A 17,046-nucleotide genomic window follows, 5' to 3' on the forward strand; every position below is an offset into this window, starting at 1 on the left:
GCCCCGGCGCCAGGCAGGGACCCTGCGGGATGTGTCAGGGGGCTCCATTCCAGATATTTTTCGCCCGGGCTCCCAGCCGCTGCGCTCACCCCGCCGCAGAGAAGGGGACGCCAGGGGATCAGCCCTCAGCCTTACCGTTTGATTTTCCGTCCGGAGCGGGTGTTCGAGCGGGGCGCGCACGGAAGGCGGGGGCTCTGCCGCCAGGACCACCCGAGGGGCCCGGGGAGGGCTCCTTACTTCGTGACTCCCTTCAACCGACGCCGCAGACCACGGGGGAGCACCGAAAGCTTTTCGGGGGGAAGCTGCACCGGGGTGATGCCGCCTCGGCGGCTCGGCTGGACCCTCTCACCTCAGGCTCCCGCCGGCCGCCGGATCCCGGGCACCCTGAGGCGCCCCGCCCCAGCGGCCGGGCCCGGCCCCGCCCCGCCCGCAGGGGGCGCCCTCTTGCCCACCGCCCCCCCGGTGGGAGCTGCCCGACCCCCTCCCTTGCAGGACGTGGGCGGGGGGGCCCCGCTCGGCCGCACCGCAGCGACCCCGGCGGAGCGTGCCGGGGGTCCCCGCGGCAGCCCCCGCTCCGCCGCACACGCCTGCCGTGCGAACGGAGCAGCGGCGGCTCCCGCCCGGTGACGGCGCGGCCAAAGAGGTGAGGGAAGCGGCGGAAAGCGCCGGACCCCGCGGTCCCGCCGGGAGGGGAGCCCGTTTCCCCGGGAGCGCTCAGCTCTCCCCTCCGCCGTCTCGGGGAGGCGGAGAAGGACCCACGCACGCGGCCGCGCCCCCCGGCAGCGCAGAGCCCCCGCCGTCCCCGTCCAGCCGGGGGCAGACCCGCGCGGAGCGCCCCCCCCCCTCCCCTCCCGCTGCCGCTCACCTCCGCGCCCGCGGGAGCACGCGGCGCCGCGCGCAGGAGGGCCCGGTGCCGCCGCCGCCTCCTCCCATCGCGCCGCGGCCGCGCCGCCGGAGCGGGCGGGGGAGGGGCACCGCGCAGGCGCGGCGCGGGCGGGGCCGCGGCAGGTGACAGCGGTGGCGGTCCCGGGAGCGCCGCGGCCCCCGCGCGCCCTCAGCCTCACCGCGGGACCGCGGCGCCCCGTCTCCTTCCGAACCTGTACCCGGCCCGTGCTACCGAAACGCCTGTGCGGGAGGAGGGCGACCCACGCCCCAGCGCCGGGTGCTGCCGCCGCGGCGTGCGGAGGTGGGCAGTGGCGTCCTCGGTGGGTCTTGGTCTGAGCAAGCTCCTCATAAGCTGTCTGAAGGGTGTATATATATATATATATATATATATATATATATATATATATATATATATATATATATATATATATATATATAATTTACCACATGCTAGGACCGAACTCACAGCAGCTATTTCTACAGAAACAGGACAGCAGCGCTGTCAGCCACACTCCCGGTGAGATAGAACGGGCTCCCTGCCGCGGCTGAAGCCTTTCGCCCTCTGCCCTCACTCCCAGGCAAGCATCCCCTTCTCCATCCCCTTCCCCCTCCCTTTCCCACACCACCTCCTCACCCAGGCACTACCCACCCAGCTCAGCAGAGCCAGCGCTGCGGGAGCAGGCAGGCGAGAGGGCCATGCCAGCCGCCCTTCAGAGCCCCTTGTGTCAGCAGTAGGCTGAAAGTCACTCTCCAAAGCAGACAGCGTGAGCGAACTTAAGACAACTTTAAGATGGGATCACAGCCCTGGGTTATGTCATACTAGGTGTCCACATGACTTGTGGACACCTGAAAACCAAAGTACCATCCACAGACGATACAGCAAACAAATACATTGTTCTAAAATATTTTGCCAAGAGACTGAATGACATTTCAAAAATAAAACTATTTTCCCAAAAAGAGTAAAGGTGAAGAACTTCACTCAAGTACATAAATAGTCACGTCTGTAAGAAACAAACACAGCCCACATACCCCAACGCTACTTTTTACAGGAGGTCAATTCCGAGGCAGAATCAGAAACGCCTCCTTTCCTGAGAAAGGGGAAGGGAGAAAGAACGAACCTCACCTCCACCCTTGCACAATCACCCACCAGAATTTCTGAGCTGAGCACAGGAGAGAAAATAACACCTTGGCATGGCCAGGGGTGGGAAGGCAGGAGCAGAAGGACAAAAGCATGTCTCATCTCGGTGCGAAGCGCTTAACCTGCGCTGCTGCCTCTGCCCGGGGGTCAGGAGGCAGGAACTGGAGGAAGAGCAGGAGGCCAGGCAGCCTCCTCTGGCCCCAGGCCCGTGGTCGCTGAGAGTACACCATCCTGGCTCACAGTTCTGCGGCCAGAGATCTGACCTGCTGGTCTGGCAAGACAGCCTGTTTGAGTTACTCGATTTAAATAAAAAATAATGTTAGAACAAAAGGAAAATTTAAGGAATGAGATGTCAGAACCTGGTCCTTTAAGATCAAAATCCACTGAGTGAAAACAGTCCAGCTGCAGTAAATGGCAATTCATATCACACCACACATCTCTGCTTGGCAAGGTTAGCGGCAGCTGGGGAGGACACACTCAGCTTTGAGCCAGCACGGACATTCCTCGAGAGTGTCAGGTCACCCCTGAGGTCGCCAGCGAGGAAGCGCATTGCTGCTTGGACTGGAGCTGCTTGTGCTGGAACCAAAGAGACTTGTTTTCATTGCTGCCAGTCATAAGCACAAACGTTCACTTGAAAAGACGGAAAGACCAAGCCAAACAAGAGACTTGCATAATGGTATTGTATTTAAAAAAAAAAATAAAACCAAACTCAAAACTGAACAGGGCAGCAGAGGACCTGGAAGCCAGTCTGGATGTGAAGTGAAACTCTCACCTTTTCCTCACCCTGTAGGTTTTTTTTTCCCCAGAACTTTTCCAAAACACAATGTTAGCAAATTAATTTTAAGTTTTTAGCTATTTTTTCCCCCTAAAGATGTGAACACTCAGCAGGCAAAGATTTTGCCCACATGGCTAAAATTCATCTGAGTTACAAACAACTGAAAACAGGTCTTTACAACAGGAACTATTAAGCAACTTTAATAATAGGTTGATTGAGCAGCCCCACCTATAATAAGCAACAAATGCACCTCCCCAGAACAGATAGCATTTAAATGGGTTGGTATACTATGAAAACAAATCCTATTGTTAATATTTTAAGGTTTCTAGTTAATGAAATGCTCAAGACAGTTTTTTCAAGATGACTACTTCTTTTAAGGCATTACTTTTTTTTCTTGTATGACAAAAAAAAAGTCTTTTGTAAAGTCTGCTTTTCTTCAGAGCACAAAGAGCTTCTAATGCTTTAGGCTGAACCCTAATTTAATGACAAACAGATCTAATGGGAACAAAGCAACTTATACCACCTGAACAAAAGGTGTCATCATCTTCATTACAAGCCCTCATTTCTACAGTGTTTGGACAAAGGCAGGAGAGAAAGTTAATTGTGACACTTCAGACACGTTAAAACCAAGTTCTATTTGGTTTCAAAATTAAGCACTATGGTAGTTAACCTCTCGAAACAAAACCCTGCAATTAATTACCACTATCACATAAAACTAGCATGATGCGTACCCATATATAAGAAAGGCAAATCAAGACTGAACAGGCAACACTAGTTTTTAGCATTATTTAACTCTTAGTGCTTGAATTTACAGCCTTCAGTATTCTTTAAAAGGTAGCAAGGTGAATAATTATTTTTTTTAATTAACAGAGTAAGACATACCATTTGTTAAGCACCATTTACTACGAACACATTGCTGCTAGCTGAACTGTTCTTTACTGAACCAATGGATTTATGCTGGCATAAACAATAATAACAGGGCAAACCCAAACTAAAAATTTGTTTCAAGTTTACTCTGTTCTATATCTGATCTCTGCACTTAATTAAGAAATGTTATCATACAGCCACACTGGCACCCATCTAAGTTCTACCAACCATTGATGCAAGGGAACTCTGGAAAGATACTCTTGATCTCTTTTTCTGCTTCTCCTGGAACATCACATATTTCCATTCCTCCAATAGCTATTATCTTTAAAATAAGTTCTCATAAAGAGATGAGACAGAGTATATTTGCTCAGAAAACAAGGTTTTTCCCACCCACAGCAATTAAAAAAGTTGAACATACGTTTTGCTGAGCATAAGTACTTAACAGAAATACAGTACCAATAGTGGAGAGCACAGAATTGTTGCTGCTCCTGCCCCCTTCTAAAAATTTTTTTTTTTCAAAAGGCAGCTGAAGTGTAAAGGCAGTGCTTTTGTGCCAGCACCCTCAGCCGTAGGAAACAAAAGATTTGCAAACCATAGATTGAGCTTTTACATCCAAGCCCGTTGGTCTGCAAGGTTCATATGCTGCTTCTCTGCATTTCAGTATAGGGACTCTGAAGACAGCAACACATCACTTCCCCTGTGCACTGCTGCTCTATGAGTTTATGCCATCCTTCTCCCAGGCAGGCACAAGCCATCCTACTTGCTACTCTTATGCTGCAGGGTAAAATACTTCCTTAATTCACTTCAAACTATTGCCATGGTGACACACCCCACCTACCTGGCCACTGAGTTCCCATACAAGACTGACAGAAATTAAGAGAAAGGACCTCAGTGAAGGTAGGTGCAGCGAGGTGAATGAGACCGCTGTCACGGCCACCGAACTGTGCTTTCTGTGCACCACTAGCTTTAACACCACAACACCTGAAAGAACACAAAGATGTCAGAGAACTACTAACAATGACAAGTCACGAGGAGAACAAAGCAATATAAATCGAGGAACAGTTAACTCTGCTGTGGATCTTCTCATCAAACAAATAAGCTTTCAATTCGACACAACTTAGCTGCCAGCAGTTGGATAAGTTTGGGATGCGGGCAATCACAAAATATGAGGCAATTAATGACTAAATTAAAAATCTGTGACTAGTACAACCTCCACATCAAGCATGCAGCATGGAAAAGATAACCAGACTAAAAAAAAACCCAAAAAACTGAAGATAATTGCAGATGAGGAATGCTAAATAATTATAATACCTTATTATTCTTGTAACACCACAATAAGGAACAAGAGCAGATAAGCAGAGAATACAAACTGAACATGCCCCCAGTTCAGTTCAAAACAGAACTGAGGGGATCGTTTAGCTTTCCTTTTATATTACTTTGATCATTTTTTGAAGCAGAGACAGAACAGAGATAAAGTTGCTGGGAAAACCAGTTGACAGGAGATTAAAATCAAGCTGTTACTTCAATGATACTGGTGTGTTACTGTACTCTACTTGCATAGACCTCTCTTCAAATATAGATACATTTTATAACCAGAACGGTTCTCTGTAAGGGCTTGACAAAACATGAAGTATGCCAAAGAGCATTTTTAGAGCAGAAGAGCTGTTTGTAGAATTCATACAAACAAAATAACACGAGCTACAAGTTTCAAACAAGCCAGGAGTGCAGATAACTTACAGCATGGTCACTGAGAAACAAAACAGCTCCCTGGGTCACTATTTGGTGGAGCAGCTACAACAGCGTATCTGAAACACTATTAATGGCTTTAAATTCTTCTTCCTTAAAAACCTCACACAACACTAGAAGCGCTAATGTGGTAACGTGTAACAGAGACGAAATCTTTCACAGACACCACTCTATTACATGGGTATGGCCCCCTCTTCAAACAACAAAAAAATCCATCCTGACAACTCTCTACCTAGATAAATGCCAGCATTACAACCTGAAGATACTTATACAGCTTTTTTGTCAGTATCAGAAAGCCTGACAACCGTAATTACTTCCCATTAGAAACTTCAGAAGGGTCTTCCTCGTATGATCTCCATAAGCAAAAGTTTCTAAATTTGGTTACATCTAAAGAGCTCACTTTGAATAGAAGACAGGTGCTTGAATTATTTCATAAGCACATATATTTGGGGGCAAAGAAAGTTAAAGTACTGCAAAAGGCAATCAGTTTAATACCCTATCGATCAGCTGAACACATAACTGTCCTCACTGAGGCTATCAATTAGAACAATTGCTTCGGTGAGCAAAATGGAAGTCATTCTTCCTTCTCCCGGTATTAAACAATACACAGACAGATTTGAGTGAGTAATCTCTTGTCCAAACTTTTCATGCAGGTGAAGAGACTCTAACAGCTTTAAGCCATTGCAAAAGTTTGAGAGTTACACAATGCCACACGGGTCGTTCCTGCACAAGGCAATTTAAGATCCAAATTCTTACCGTTTGTGACAGATGAGTTCCTTCTCCGCAGGGACTATCCTCAGCAGGAGATGCGTGAATCTGAGATAGAAACCAAGAGGACATGTTCTGTATGTATCCTTTTCCTATAGTGTTCTGAAAGCTGGTATTTCAGTCGTAGTCAGGAGGTTTGCATTCTTCATCATCGCTGTAATGCTATCTGCCTTTCCCAGCTCAACTGTACAGTTATACAGCTAACTTCTTGCACCATCCTACCATACATATGCCAAGATTCAGAGACAGTGGAAATCAATGGCTTCGTAAAAGTTGTAAGTGTAATGAAACTTGCTTTAAAAGTTTAAGTCAAGAATTACATATACTGAAAGATTTGCTTCACTATGAGTTTACATTCAAGTTGAACTTGCACACTATTAAATGATCCTGAAATAAAACAGCATCAGTGTTGCCACCTAGTACTGGTTTACCAGAAATTCGTGGGCAGGGGTGGCAACTCAGAAAATCAGGACTAAGCTTTCACTGCAGAAGCTGGGTTCTACTCTTAACCATCACAAGTCAAGGAAGTTTGACCGCAAACACCTTTAATATGAATACAAAATTCACATAGGGTATACATTCTGGGGAACGTAAATGAACTATTACAAGAGATTCTGACAGAACAAAAACATAAAGAAGGCTCTGTCAGGCCAAGAATTTAATGAGGAATGATTAAAAAGTTTGATTTACAGTTACATTACAGTTGCTTTAAGCACTGAAGTCTTTAAGAATGTCAGCTGAAAGGCATTTGAACATACAGTACATAAATCAGACAATCCACACCATTGTAAATAACATATTTTAAGTATTTCATTTTACTTAATAGAACACAAAGCAACGTAACGTGCAAATGAGGACTCCAATATATTGAATTTAAAATGTCTATGATAAAATTGACATAGAATTTTACATTTAATGACTATATGATTGATGGAGAAATTAAAGAAGTATCCTCCATGTTACTCCCATTACTGAAGTATGCTTTTCAATTAAATAGAAAAACCATACTGGCCCGATTTCCTCTCTCAAAATCTTACCTGTCCACGAAGGTTAAAAGCTTTAACTTGCTCTAAGCGTACAACGAAACAGCATTTACACAGTCTCCTTTCCCTTGTTGGGAACTGACAAACCATTACATGAAAGGGTTCTTGGATTATGTACACTGGTTGAAAATATTATCTTATAAAAGGCACATACCTGTGATTTAAGGCTAGTACGGTATTTGTTTCAGAGAAAGTAAAATTTTAAATGAATTAGTATATTGCATGGGTGGCCTCACTCAGCAAACCACTTGGTGCAAAGCAAAAATGTGTGCTTAGAAGCCTCAGACTGACAGTGATTCTTACTTTAGTGTTTTTCTTTTATTTTTTTGAACCTATGATGGAAAAGGTCTTAAAAAGGCATTTGCTGCAATTCCACTAGTCAATGAGCCGTCTGCTACTGCCGCCTTCTATGCAGATATCGCATATAGGCCTTATATTATTAATCTGCAAAATATTCTTTTAACTCTCTCCTTTTTAAAAGTCATACGAAAATTACTAAAGATGTTTTCTATATTCATCTATAAAATACCAGATGTTGGTACAAATCATGTAAACCTCCACTTGGAAAGATTTTGACTAGCCACCAAAATGACCAGATATCACAAACATCATTTGCCAGTGCAAATGTGTAATAATTTTCTTTCCCCTCCCTCCCTCCATCCCTCCCTCCCCCATCCCAGTTACAGAAATAACCACCAACCTTCACATACAAAAGGAGTGCTCTATATTTGAAATGACAGAAATTATGTTTGGTTACCTTAAAGTCACCCACTTTCCCACCAAATTCAGTTTTACAGTATTATAAAAGGGGAAAAGAATTTAAAGCTGTCTGTGCAAGAACCACTACAACAGTCCTTCAACCCCAACCCTTAATTATTATCAGATTTAAAGATTTTAGGTTAACATTGGGTCCTCTTCTCTGATCTGATTACTGTTCTTCAAGCCAGGACGGGGCATCTGCTCCAGGAGTTTTCAATTTGATGTGGAACTGTTTAAGTGTGTGGTCAAGCTGCTTTTGATTCCCAGCAAAGTACGCCGCAATGGCATTGTGGAACAGAACAAGCTGATTGTGCAATACCTTAACCTGCAGGCAAGAATAGAGATAGGTTAAGAGGAGGAGGCAGACCTTAACAACATCACAGGTCAGTTATAAAAAACTAGATGTAGTTGAGATGCTCAGACTTCACGCAGGCTTATTTAATACAAGTTTAAAAATGCAAATACAAAATTCTTCAACATTAAAGTGATTTAGAGTTTTCATAAAGTATGCTTAACAGTCAATACCAACTCAGTATGCATGGACCAAAAGCAATTCACTGAACAGCATAATGTTATCAAATATCAAACACCTGATTACAAGTACCTGATTCCTTGAAATTCGATGCCAACCCTCTGTTTAAGATACAGAGCAGGCCAACCTACCCGCAGGCCAAACTTCCCTGAGACAGTACATGACAAATGCATTATCTAAGTATAGAGTTCATTTATTTGCCCCCCTTGCAGAGAGTTTGTTTTCCAGCTCATCTATACCTAAGTCAAATGAAACTGATGTCCTTTTCCCAGCAATATTTCTTGCCCATCTCCTGTAACACAGGATTACCTACAACAGTTGGTCAATATCTTGACTATAACATTGGTGCAAAGTAGTCATGAAAGAAACAGGTCATATCAGCAATCAAAACTTGGGGACAAGAGCACAAGAGCAGCTGGCAGGCATCACTGTTTTTCTCTTCCAGTCTAGTCTATGATGACAAGCTATAGCACTGATGAAGTCAAAGTTCAACAAATGTTACATTTTCATCCTAGCACACCAGTAAACCTGAAGTTGTGAGTGATGAACAGTAGTATGCTGAAAAGGCATCTGTCCAGTTTCTCCTGCAGCCAAAACCTGTCCTTTTTGTTCTTCAATGTACTCTCAGCCCAGCACAACCTTACTCTTGTGTCACCGCCCAAATCCCTAAGGTGGTGGCCCTGTGCCTGTTTGCAGCCTACAAGACCTTGAGCCCAACAGCATTTAGCCAACAGAAGAGAACGGAGGAACAGGCTGGCTGACTGAGCCCAAAGGGAGGATGCACTAGGTAGCAGATTAAGCTTTCTCTATGCCAATTTTGGATCACAGCCTCATCTCTCAGCACAATTCACAAGGGACAGTCTACTCCTGTCATGCTGGGAAGCAAAACTGGCCTCGGGCCAGGGCTGGGATATGCCTACCAGTGGCCATGCCTGTTTTAACAAGTTATTTGGCTAACATGCTTTTCTGAAATGCATGCAACTCAATCCAGAAACACTTTATTGCCTTTATTTAAGAAAAGATCTCGAATTAAAAAAAACAACATAGATTAGACATGCTATTACACTAGAAGAGTGTAACATTTACACTATTATACAGAAATGTAATAATATACTTTGAAAATAAAATACTTTGAGAAAAAAGGCTGAGCACGTGTGTGTGTGTGCATGCATGCACACGGGTGCATGTAAGTTTCGGAACTAAAAGCTGAAATTTCTTTTATCAGTATACAACAGTTTTTGGTTTTTTTTTTTGTGTTTGTTTGTTTGTTTTGGTTGGTTATTTTTTTTTACTGAACAGTCTCATTTCACAGATTAAGTTTTGCCCATAAACTGACAACTGTACAGACCTTAGTATTCTACTTAAGCGATAACCTCTCTTTGGTGACCCAAATTTTGGTCTAAGTTGCTCTGGCAATTTGAAAACTGGTATCCCTATGTTTTCTTCCCTAATAATTCAGGCTAATTTAACTAAATACATGTCAAAGGATAGGCTTTTTGCCTCACTGATGGTGTAAAATTGTAGGTTATTCCATCAAAAGGCTCTCCAAGAAAAAAACATAAGAGATGCGTATGGTTAGAAAGGAGTTCTCCATGCACATCATATCTTGAGGCAATGTTTTCTTCATTTACAATAGACTTCATGAAATTCATTACGTACAGGCATTTTAACATTTAGAAGATGTAGAATTCAGCTAACTACACTTGTTCAAACATAGTTCAGCTTTTCCGAGTCATAAAAGATGGCTTCTTTTTCAGTTAGTGTGGGAATATATGTATATAAATACACGCACTTTTTTAATCTATAAAAATTTTCATCCCAAAAATATTACATCATACAAGTGGAAAATGTCACAACAACATAAAGGGTTTGCTTTTAAAAATTTAGGTAGCAAAAAAAAAATTTAGCAGGTACAGTCGTCTTCTTGAGCAGATTCTTTCATCATTGACACACAAGACTTCACAAAATCCAAGCTAGAAATTCTACAGAAGTACACTCACTGTTCTAGCGTGTTATTAAAATGCTGCAAGAGTTTTATTCATAGTTTTTATAGGAACTCAAATAAAACAGGGCTAATTAACCCACCCTCCCAGCCCAAGTTCATCACTTTGAGACCAAATTTGGTACTTTGTTAGGGTAGCTTTTAACACAAAGCTACTGTGAACTGCACTGAAGTCTTCTGATAATTTTATAAATTCAGTCAGGCCTAGGCTCAAGTATGCGTGCACACACACACACACACAGAGGCAGGAACTGGCAGTGTAAGAGAGATGATTCGGACTGAAAAAAATATGTTTTGTTTTAGTAGGGTTTCTTGAACTACCAGAGCTACCTCATTGTATGAGGTTCTATCCCCAAGCCAGATCACTGTGGTGTAAGTTTTGTGATTGTTATCAAACTGGTTGCAGAGGTTCAAGGTGTTAGGTGAATCCCAAAAGTGATGGTGGGATCTTCTTGTCCGTAGCTTCATTCAGGTAACTTTAAAATTAAATTTCTAGAAAAAGACCACTTAAACTATCTGACACTGTACAAAGAAGCTCTGCTATGAGCTCTACCATGAAGCAGCAGCCAGCTAACAGAAAAAGCTATAACATCTCAAATCACCTGATGTCCACTGCAAAAAACACCTGCAATCACAGCTAAGAACTGGACAACAAGTATTCACTTAAAGCCACCTTGAAACCTAACCAGTTTCCCCACGAAGAATCTCAGCCTGACCCACTCCTGTATCCAGCCATCAATTCCTACTTCCACACTACGTTTCACCTTAGCCCTCTGTTGGCAAAACATTAATGCAGTTATGCAGTCAGTTGGATCAGGGAACAGATCTAGATTAAAACTAACCAGACAACAACATATTTGCTTTAACCTGGATCAGTTCCCCAATCTGATTCTCTGCACAGCTGCAAAAACACTTTTGAAAACACAACAGAGAAAGCAATGTGGGGGAAGGGGGATAGAGAATGAAAGGACCACTTTTTTTGCAGCAAAGCCTTGAAGTGACTGTCAGACTAGAGTGCTAAAGGCCAAATCCTGAGCACTAAGCTGTAGCACCTATTCCAGTGAAAGAGCATTTGAAGATTTGCCTTTCAGTAAAAGAATATTAATGGTATGCTGCTAAAATACAGGTTCCAGTGTATGACCAGCATGCCTGTCAAAAAGCCATCACATCTTACAGGTGAACATCATTTAAAATCATTGCTCCTCATGAATTAACTACATACACCTATTTGTTCCTAATTACGAGCAGAGTATGTACTCCATAATAGACTTGGCAAACTTAAGACTCAAAACAATACTGAACTTTGTGGATAAGTGTTGAAAATGGGCATGCCCTAAACAGACGACTTAAGTTTCACATACAGAAGATACTGTAGGTTGGATTTGAGTTTTTCACATTTCCTCTGGATGCTCTTGATATTTCATTTCTTTTTAACTATTGTCCTCTTCCCCCCACCTCCCTCGGAACACCGTATTTTCCACGGCACAATAAATACAGATTTCTTTACGTCCTCCTCACTCATACTGTTTCAGCTATCTCAACAACCAAAAAAACTACCCCCTTCTAATCTTTCTGTCACTTTGTACTTCCTCACAACTATCATAATCCTTTCCCCTAGCTATCTTTATTTGAAGTAATTTTGTCTAAACACTTATGTCATCTGGGTTTCCATTAGACTGCATATTGCTTTCATTTGTAGAAGCAAGCATTTAAACATCAAACCCCTGAAGTACAACTCACAGAAAAGCATTCAATTTCTTTCTTTACACAGAAAGATTTGACATTTCTCAAGTGCATACATGAATAACAGTTTTTCCTTTCTCAAAAAGACAATGCCTTTTCAAAAATTTTTCAGTGGCAGAAATCTTTAAGCTAAGAACAGGCCACTATCCTTATTAAAAAAAAATTAACTCTTTGTAAGCTACAGATTCTGATTGTAGCTATTCTTATACTCATTACCCAATGCCACAAACTTCTACAGAACTCTGCCAGCTGGGGATAGCATCAGTATAACTTTGCAGCAACATCAAAAAAAAGAAATCAGTTCTAACTTCAATATCAAATGCTATAATGAAAGTGAATAGAAATCTTGTGTATCTTGATTTTACAGACTGAAACTTGCAATCCCAGCATTACTGTAATTCAGTTCTCTGAACCTTTGGGGACTTTTAATTGAAATATTAACATATGAACCCAGGAGAACAGGCACAAAGAGACTGCAACCATGTGATGTCCTTTTTCACCTAAAAGCAGGGCCAGCTAGATTATGGCTGTTTGGTGACACTGGCAGCAACACAGACCAACTGGAGCCCACCAGCCAGTTAAACTGGCTTTATAGTCCTTTTGCACTGACAGCTTGAATCACCTCCCAGTTTTCCCTGTTCTCCTCATATGTCATGCTTAACCAAATATGGGGAAAAACTTTTGAGTGAGAACATAACTGAGCATATCTAGTGGAGATACATTTGCAAAAGAACATCTAGGATTCTGTTTTGACATTAGTCAGGCAAAAAATATACAATTTATTTTTAAAAAATGTTTAATATTGGTCAGACTAAAAACATATTTATTGGGAGATAATAACAAACTGATTTATCTTACCTAAAATTAAACCCTAAATTGCTTAATTGCTTTTTTGCTATGGCAAGGTTTCATTAGACAATTTTGTTTACAACACAGAAGTGATAATAACCACTAAGCTTGAGACTACATTGTACTACATCCTGTATCAATATATACAAGACTTGAAGCCCAAAGGTTTACAATCTACAGCAGAAAAACTATATGGCCACCATATCATTTTCTTACCTAAAAAGACTTCTCTAATTAGACTCAGAACAAATACTAATTCACATCTGGATTCAGCACCATGACAATATGTATTAATAAAACCGATGATTAGAAATTTGCATGTTCTAGTATATAGTAACATGAGTCTGGCAAGGCTGTGTCTTGATACAGCTGCTCAAATACTAACCCTCATTTGCTTTGTATGCAATAAGCCTGCAAGAACACAGGCCTTCCAAAACAGGCTACAAAAAGGCCCTTTGTGAGACTGAGTAAAACCAGTATTTTGTCCGTCTGATCTTCCTTTATTTTGATCTCCCATTCTATTAAATGGGCACCAACATGGTCACACAGAATCAAGTAGGTTGGAAGAGACCTCTGGGATCATTGAGTCCAACCTTTGACCTAACACCACTGTGTCAACTAGACCATGGCACTAAGTGCCACATCCAGCCTTTTCTTAAACACCTTCAGGGATGATGACTCCACCACCTCCCTGGGTAGCCAGTTCCAATGCCTAATACCCCTTCCTGAGAAGAAATTTTTCCTAATGTCTAACCTGAACCTCCCCTGGCGCAGCTTGAGGCCACATCCTCTAGTCCTGTCACTAGTTGCCTGGGAGAAGAGGCTGACCCCCACCCCACTACAACCTCCTTTCAGGTAGTTGTAAGAGAGCAATAAGGTCTCCCCTGAGCCTTTTTCTCCAGGCTAAACAACCCCAGTTCCCCCAGCTGCTCATAGGACATACCCTCTAGACCCTTCACCAGCTTTGCTGCCCTCCTCTGGACTTGCTCCAGCACCTCAATGTCTTTCTTGAATGAGGGGCCCAGAACTGGACACAGTACTCGAGCTGCAGCCTCACCAGTGCTGAGTACAGGGGGACAATTACTTCCCTAGTCCTGCTGGCCACACTATTCCTGGGGCTAGACACACAAAATGGCAAGTTCCTGTTACTAAGAATATAGTATCAGTATAACCAGTATAATTCCCTCCCTGGGACTACTGCAACAGCGTAACAATACCAAAATTGCCCTTCCACTTGGGAGTTCAACATCACATACTGCCTTCAGTTAAGCTATCTCCTAAACAGTGCACTATTCCAACAGCTGAAGCAGCTGTGTTACAGACACACTCATAAAGCTGTACCCATTGTGCTCTTCCTCCTCTCTTTCTTCTCCATCATGTTAGGCACATACTGTATTTATAGATCTTTAAATTATGACAGATCATAGCAATTGTTATCATGTACCTTTGGAAAAAGTAGAACATCTGAGTTTATTAAATCTAACTGAAATTAAAACCTAGTTCCTACACTTACTGATCCTATACTTATTGAGATAACAATCCTTTAAAATATAAAGCATAATTGACTTAAGAGAAGTCACATACACTTTGTACACGGCTGAAAATTAGAAGTATTGTTTATAATGGTTATACAGTTGTCTGGCAAATCCATTGTGCATTCCAATGTCTTAATACTAGCTGCAGGACAAGTATGAGGTCTAACAGGAGGTCCCCTCCAATGGCATTAATAAAAAAATGGTTGACACCAGAAAAAGGAATAAAGATGTCAGATTGGTAAGAACATCATCTCAGATAACCACTGCCTCCCACTAACCCCAGGAAGCATTCTGGGCAAGAGAAGAACAAAAACTATCAGAGACAGATGCAAGCTAGAAAAAAAAGTACTCCTGAAATGAAAATTTAGGATTAAGATTACATATTGTTTACTATGGAGAATCCTATACAATAAATAGAAAACACCAAAGTAAAGCTTACCCTAGTAAAGCTCTCAATAGATAATTGTATTTTAACCAATATTTGACAGTAAAGGAAGTCCTTTCTACGGCTTATTTGGGAACAAAATTACATACACCCTTTAATAAATATTTTGACATCTCTAGTGTCAAAACTGAGATATGTCAATCAGTGGTAAAAAGGCTTAAGCATGTGAAGGTCCCCTCTGTATTAATCTAAAAGAAAAGGCAGGAAGGAAAAAACAATCTCTTTCAGAAACAAAATTTGTAGGCTGTGGCTGCTAACAGGATGCTTGATCTAATTCAAGACTGTCACTCAGAAGACAACTTCATTAGTGTTCCCTAAATTATCTAATTTTTTTTTTTTTTTGAAAAATACAGAAACTTTTTTGTACAAGATGATCAGTATGCTACATAGTGAATGCAAACCAAGAGGAAGCAGGGTAAGTGCTATTTTCAACCAATTTGAACCTAAGCATCAGAATTCCTGTACAGATATGAGCTGAAAGGATCAAACAATTTCAACAGAAGTACATTATATTAGTAGCAAACAACGTACAAGAAGATGAAAACAAAAGGGGGGAGGGGAGGAAGAGACACCTTCAGCATACCGATTTTCAACCAGCATAGCTTTATAACTCAGTTCTTATCAGCATTTTCTAATTTAAGCATAAGTATGAGCATTTAGATTAGACTTCAGCTTGTTCAAGAAAATTAATTTCAATATGGATTTTTTTCATTTGAAAGTTAATGGGCTACAAGTTCAGCAAGAACAACAAATGAAAGTCAAGGCAATACCAGTTTTTAATCATCTGATGATCTGGTTCATCAACTCTTTAACAGCTATGTGATTCCAGACCCCTGGTCCTAATGCAGGTGTCTATATGAAGTAACAATGCTCAAGAGCTACATTTTCAGCATATATTGTTATGGAAACCAAAAGGTTTGTTGATTTTCTCTACTTTTTTCTTCTTCTCCTCTGTTAATGGTTCATGTTTCTTCCTTGTCTTCCATCTTTATTCTAAGTAGCTGATGCAACTGCATAGGTAGTAATACATTCAAGAATTCAGAATAATAATCAGTTTTAATTGGCTTAGCTTGTCCCCATAATTTTCCCTTGAAGTTTCCTGCTTCCATGCAACCAGCATGGTTTGCTACTGTTGCCATTTGGGGCCACTCCTGTATTCTCTGACAGGCAGCTGTTACCTACATTCAGATCTTGAGAATATATGAATTAACCCATACTGAAAATGTGAATCCACTGCTAGACATGGACAAACTGACAAACTACTATCTTTTATCTAAGTTTTGATCATATTTTTCCTCCCTCTGAAGACATAGGAAATAGTCATAGATGATTAGAACCATTTCGTTTACTATGAGTATGACCAAAACTCACATCTTGAAAGACCATCATTTTTACATCTAAGTAGAAACAATTTAGAAGGACTTGTTTATTGAAAAAAAGCAGAGTTTAAAAGTGTGTTCTGCATGACAATTCTGGTTTTGCCTGGTAGACAGAATAAGAGGAGTAAGAATTCCATCATTAAGAGGGTATATATGAAATCGTATGGTTGGAATAAACACATATGGGAAAAAACCTTCAAACCAAGAGTTCAAGAGCCCTGTTTGGGATTAAAGAACTATAAGGGCATTAATTATAGAAAGTTGTATTTCTCGGTTCAAGTTATTAGTTTAAATAAAGTTTAATTTTGAAGAAGCCTCTCCACAGTTGTCTCACCTTCTCTGTGCATATCCTTCACGACAGTGTTGTCAAACATAAGTATTACTTTGAATCTTAAATCAGTAGTTACATGACTCATTTAACCATTAAATGCAAGAAACTGGAAAAGTAATGCTTTTTCAAACTTGAAACCTCCCATATCAACAAGAAACTTACTGCCATAGTGTTTGCCATTTGTAGCTGGAGCAGCTTGATCAGGGACTTTTAAGATTGCCTGCTCTAAAAGTCTGTCCTCCAGTGATA

At 41.7% G+C, this 17,046-nt stretch overlaps 1 protein-coding gene across 4 annotated transcripts in view; it reads right to left on the reverse strand.

The window, feature by feature from the left end:
- Positions 1 to 6,707: 6,707 nt before the first annotated feature.
- Positions 6,708 to 17,046, reverse strand: part of ARFIP1 (ADP ribosylation factor interacting protein 1) — a 46,467-nt gene continuing 36,128 nt past the window's right edge. For all 4 annotated transcript variants that reach the window (XM_068402906.1, XM_068402908.1, XM_068402910.1 and 1 more), the window contains one exon: positions 6,708 to 8,306. In XM_068402906.1, the coding sequence (XP_068259007.1) occupies positions 8,151 to 8,306 (156 nt within the window). In that variant the 3' untranslated portion in view covers positions 6,708 to 8,150. The remainder of the gene's footprint in view (positions 8,307 to 17,046) is intronic.

The sequence above is a fragment of the Nyctibius grandis genome, chromosome 6 (genome assembly GCF_013368605.1).
Source record: "Nyctibius grandis isolate bNycGra1 chromosome 6, bNycGra1.pri, whole genome shotgun sequence".
Lineage (NCBI taxonomy): Eukaryota > Metazoa > Chordata > Aves > Nyctibiiformes > Nyctibiidae > Nyctibius > Nyctibius grandis.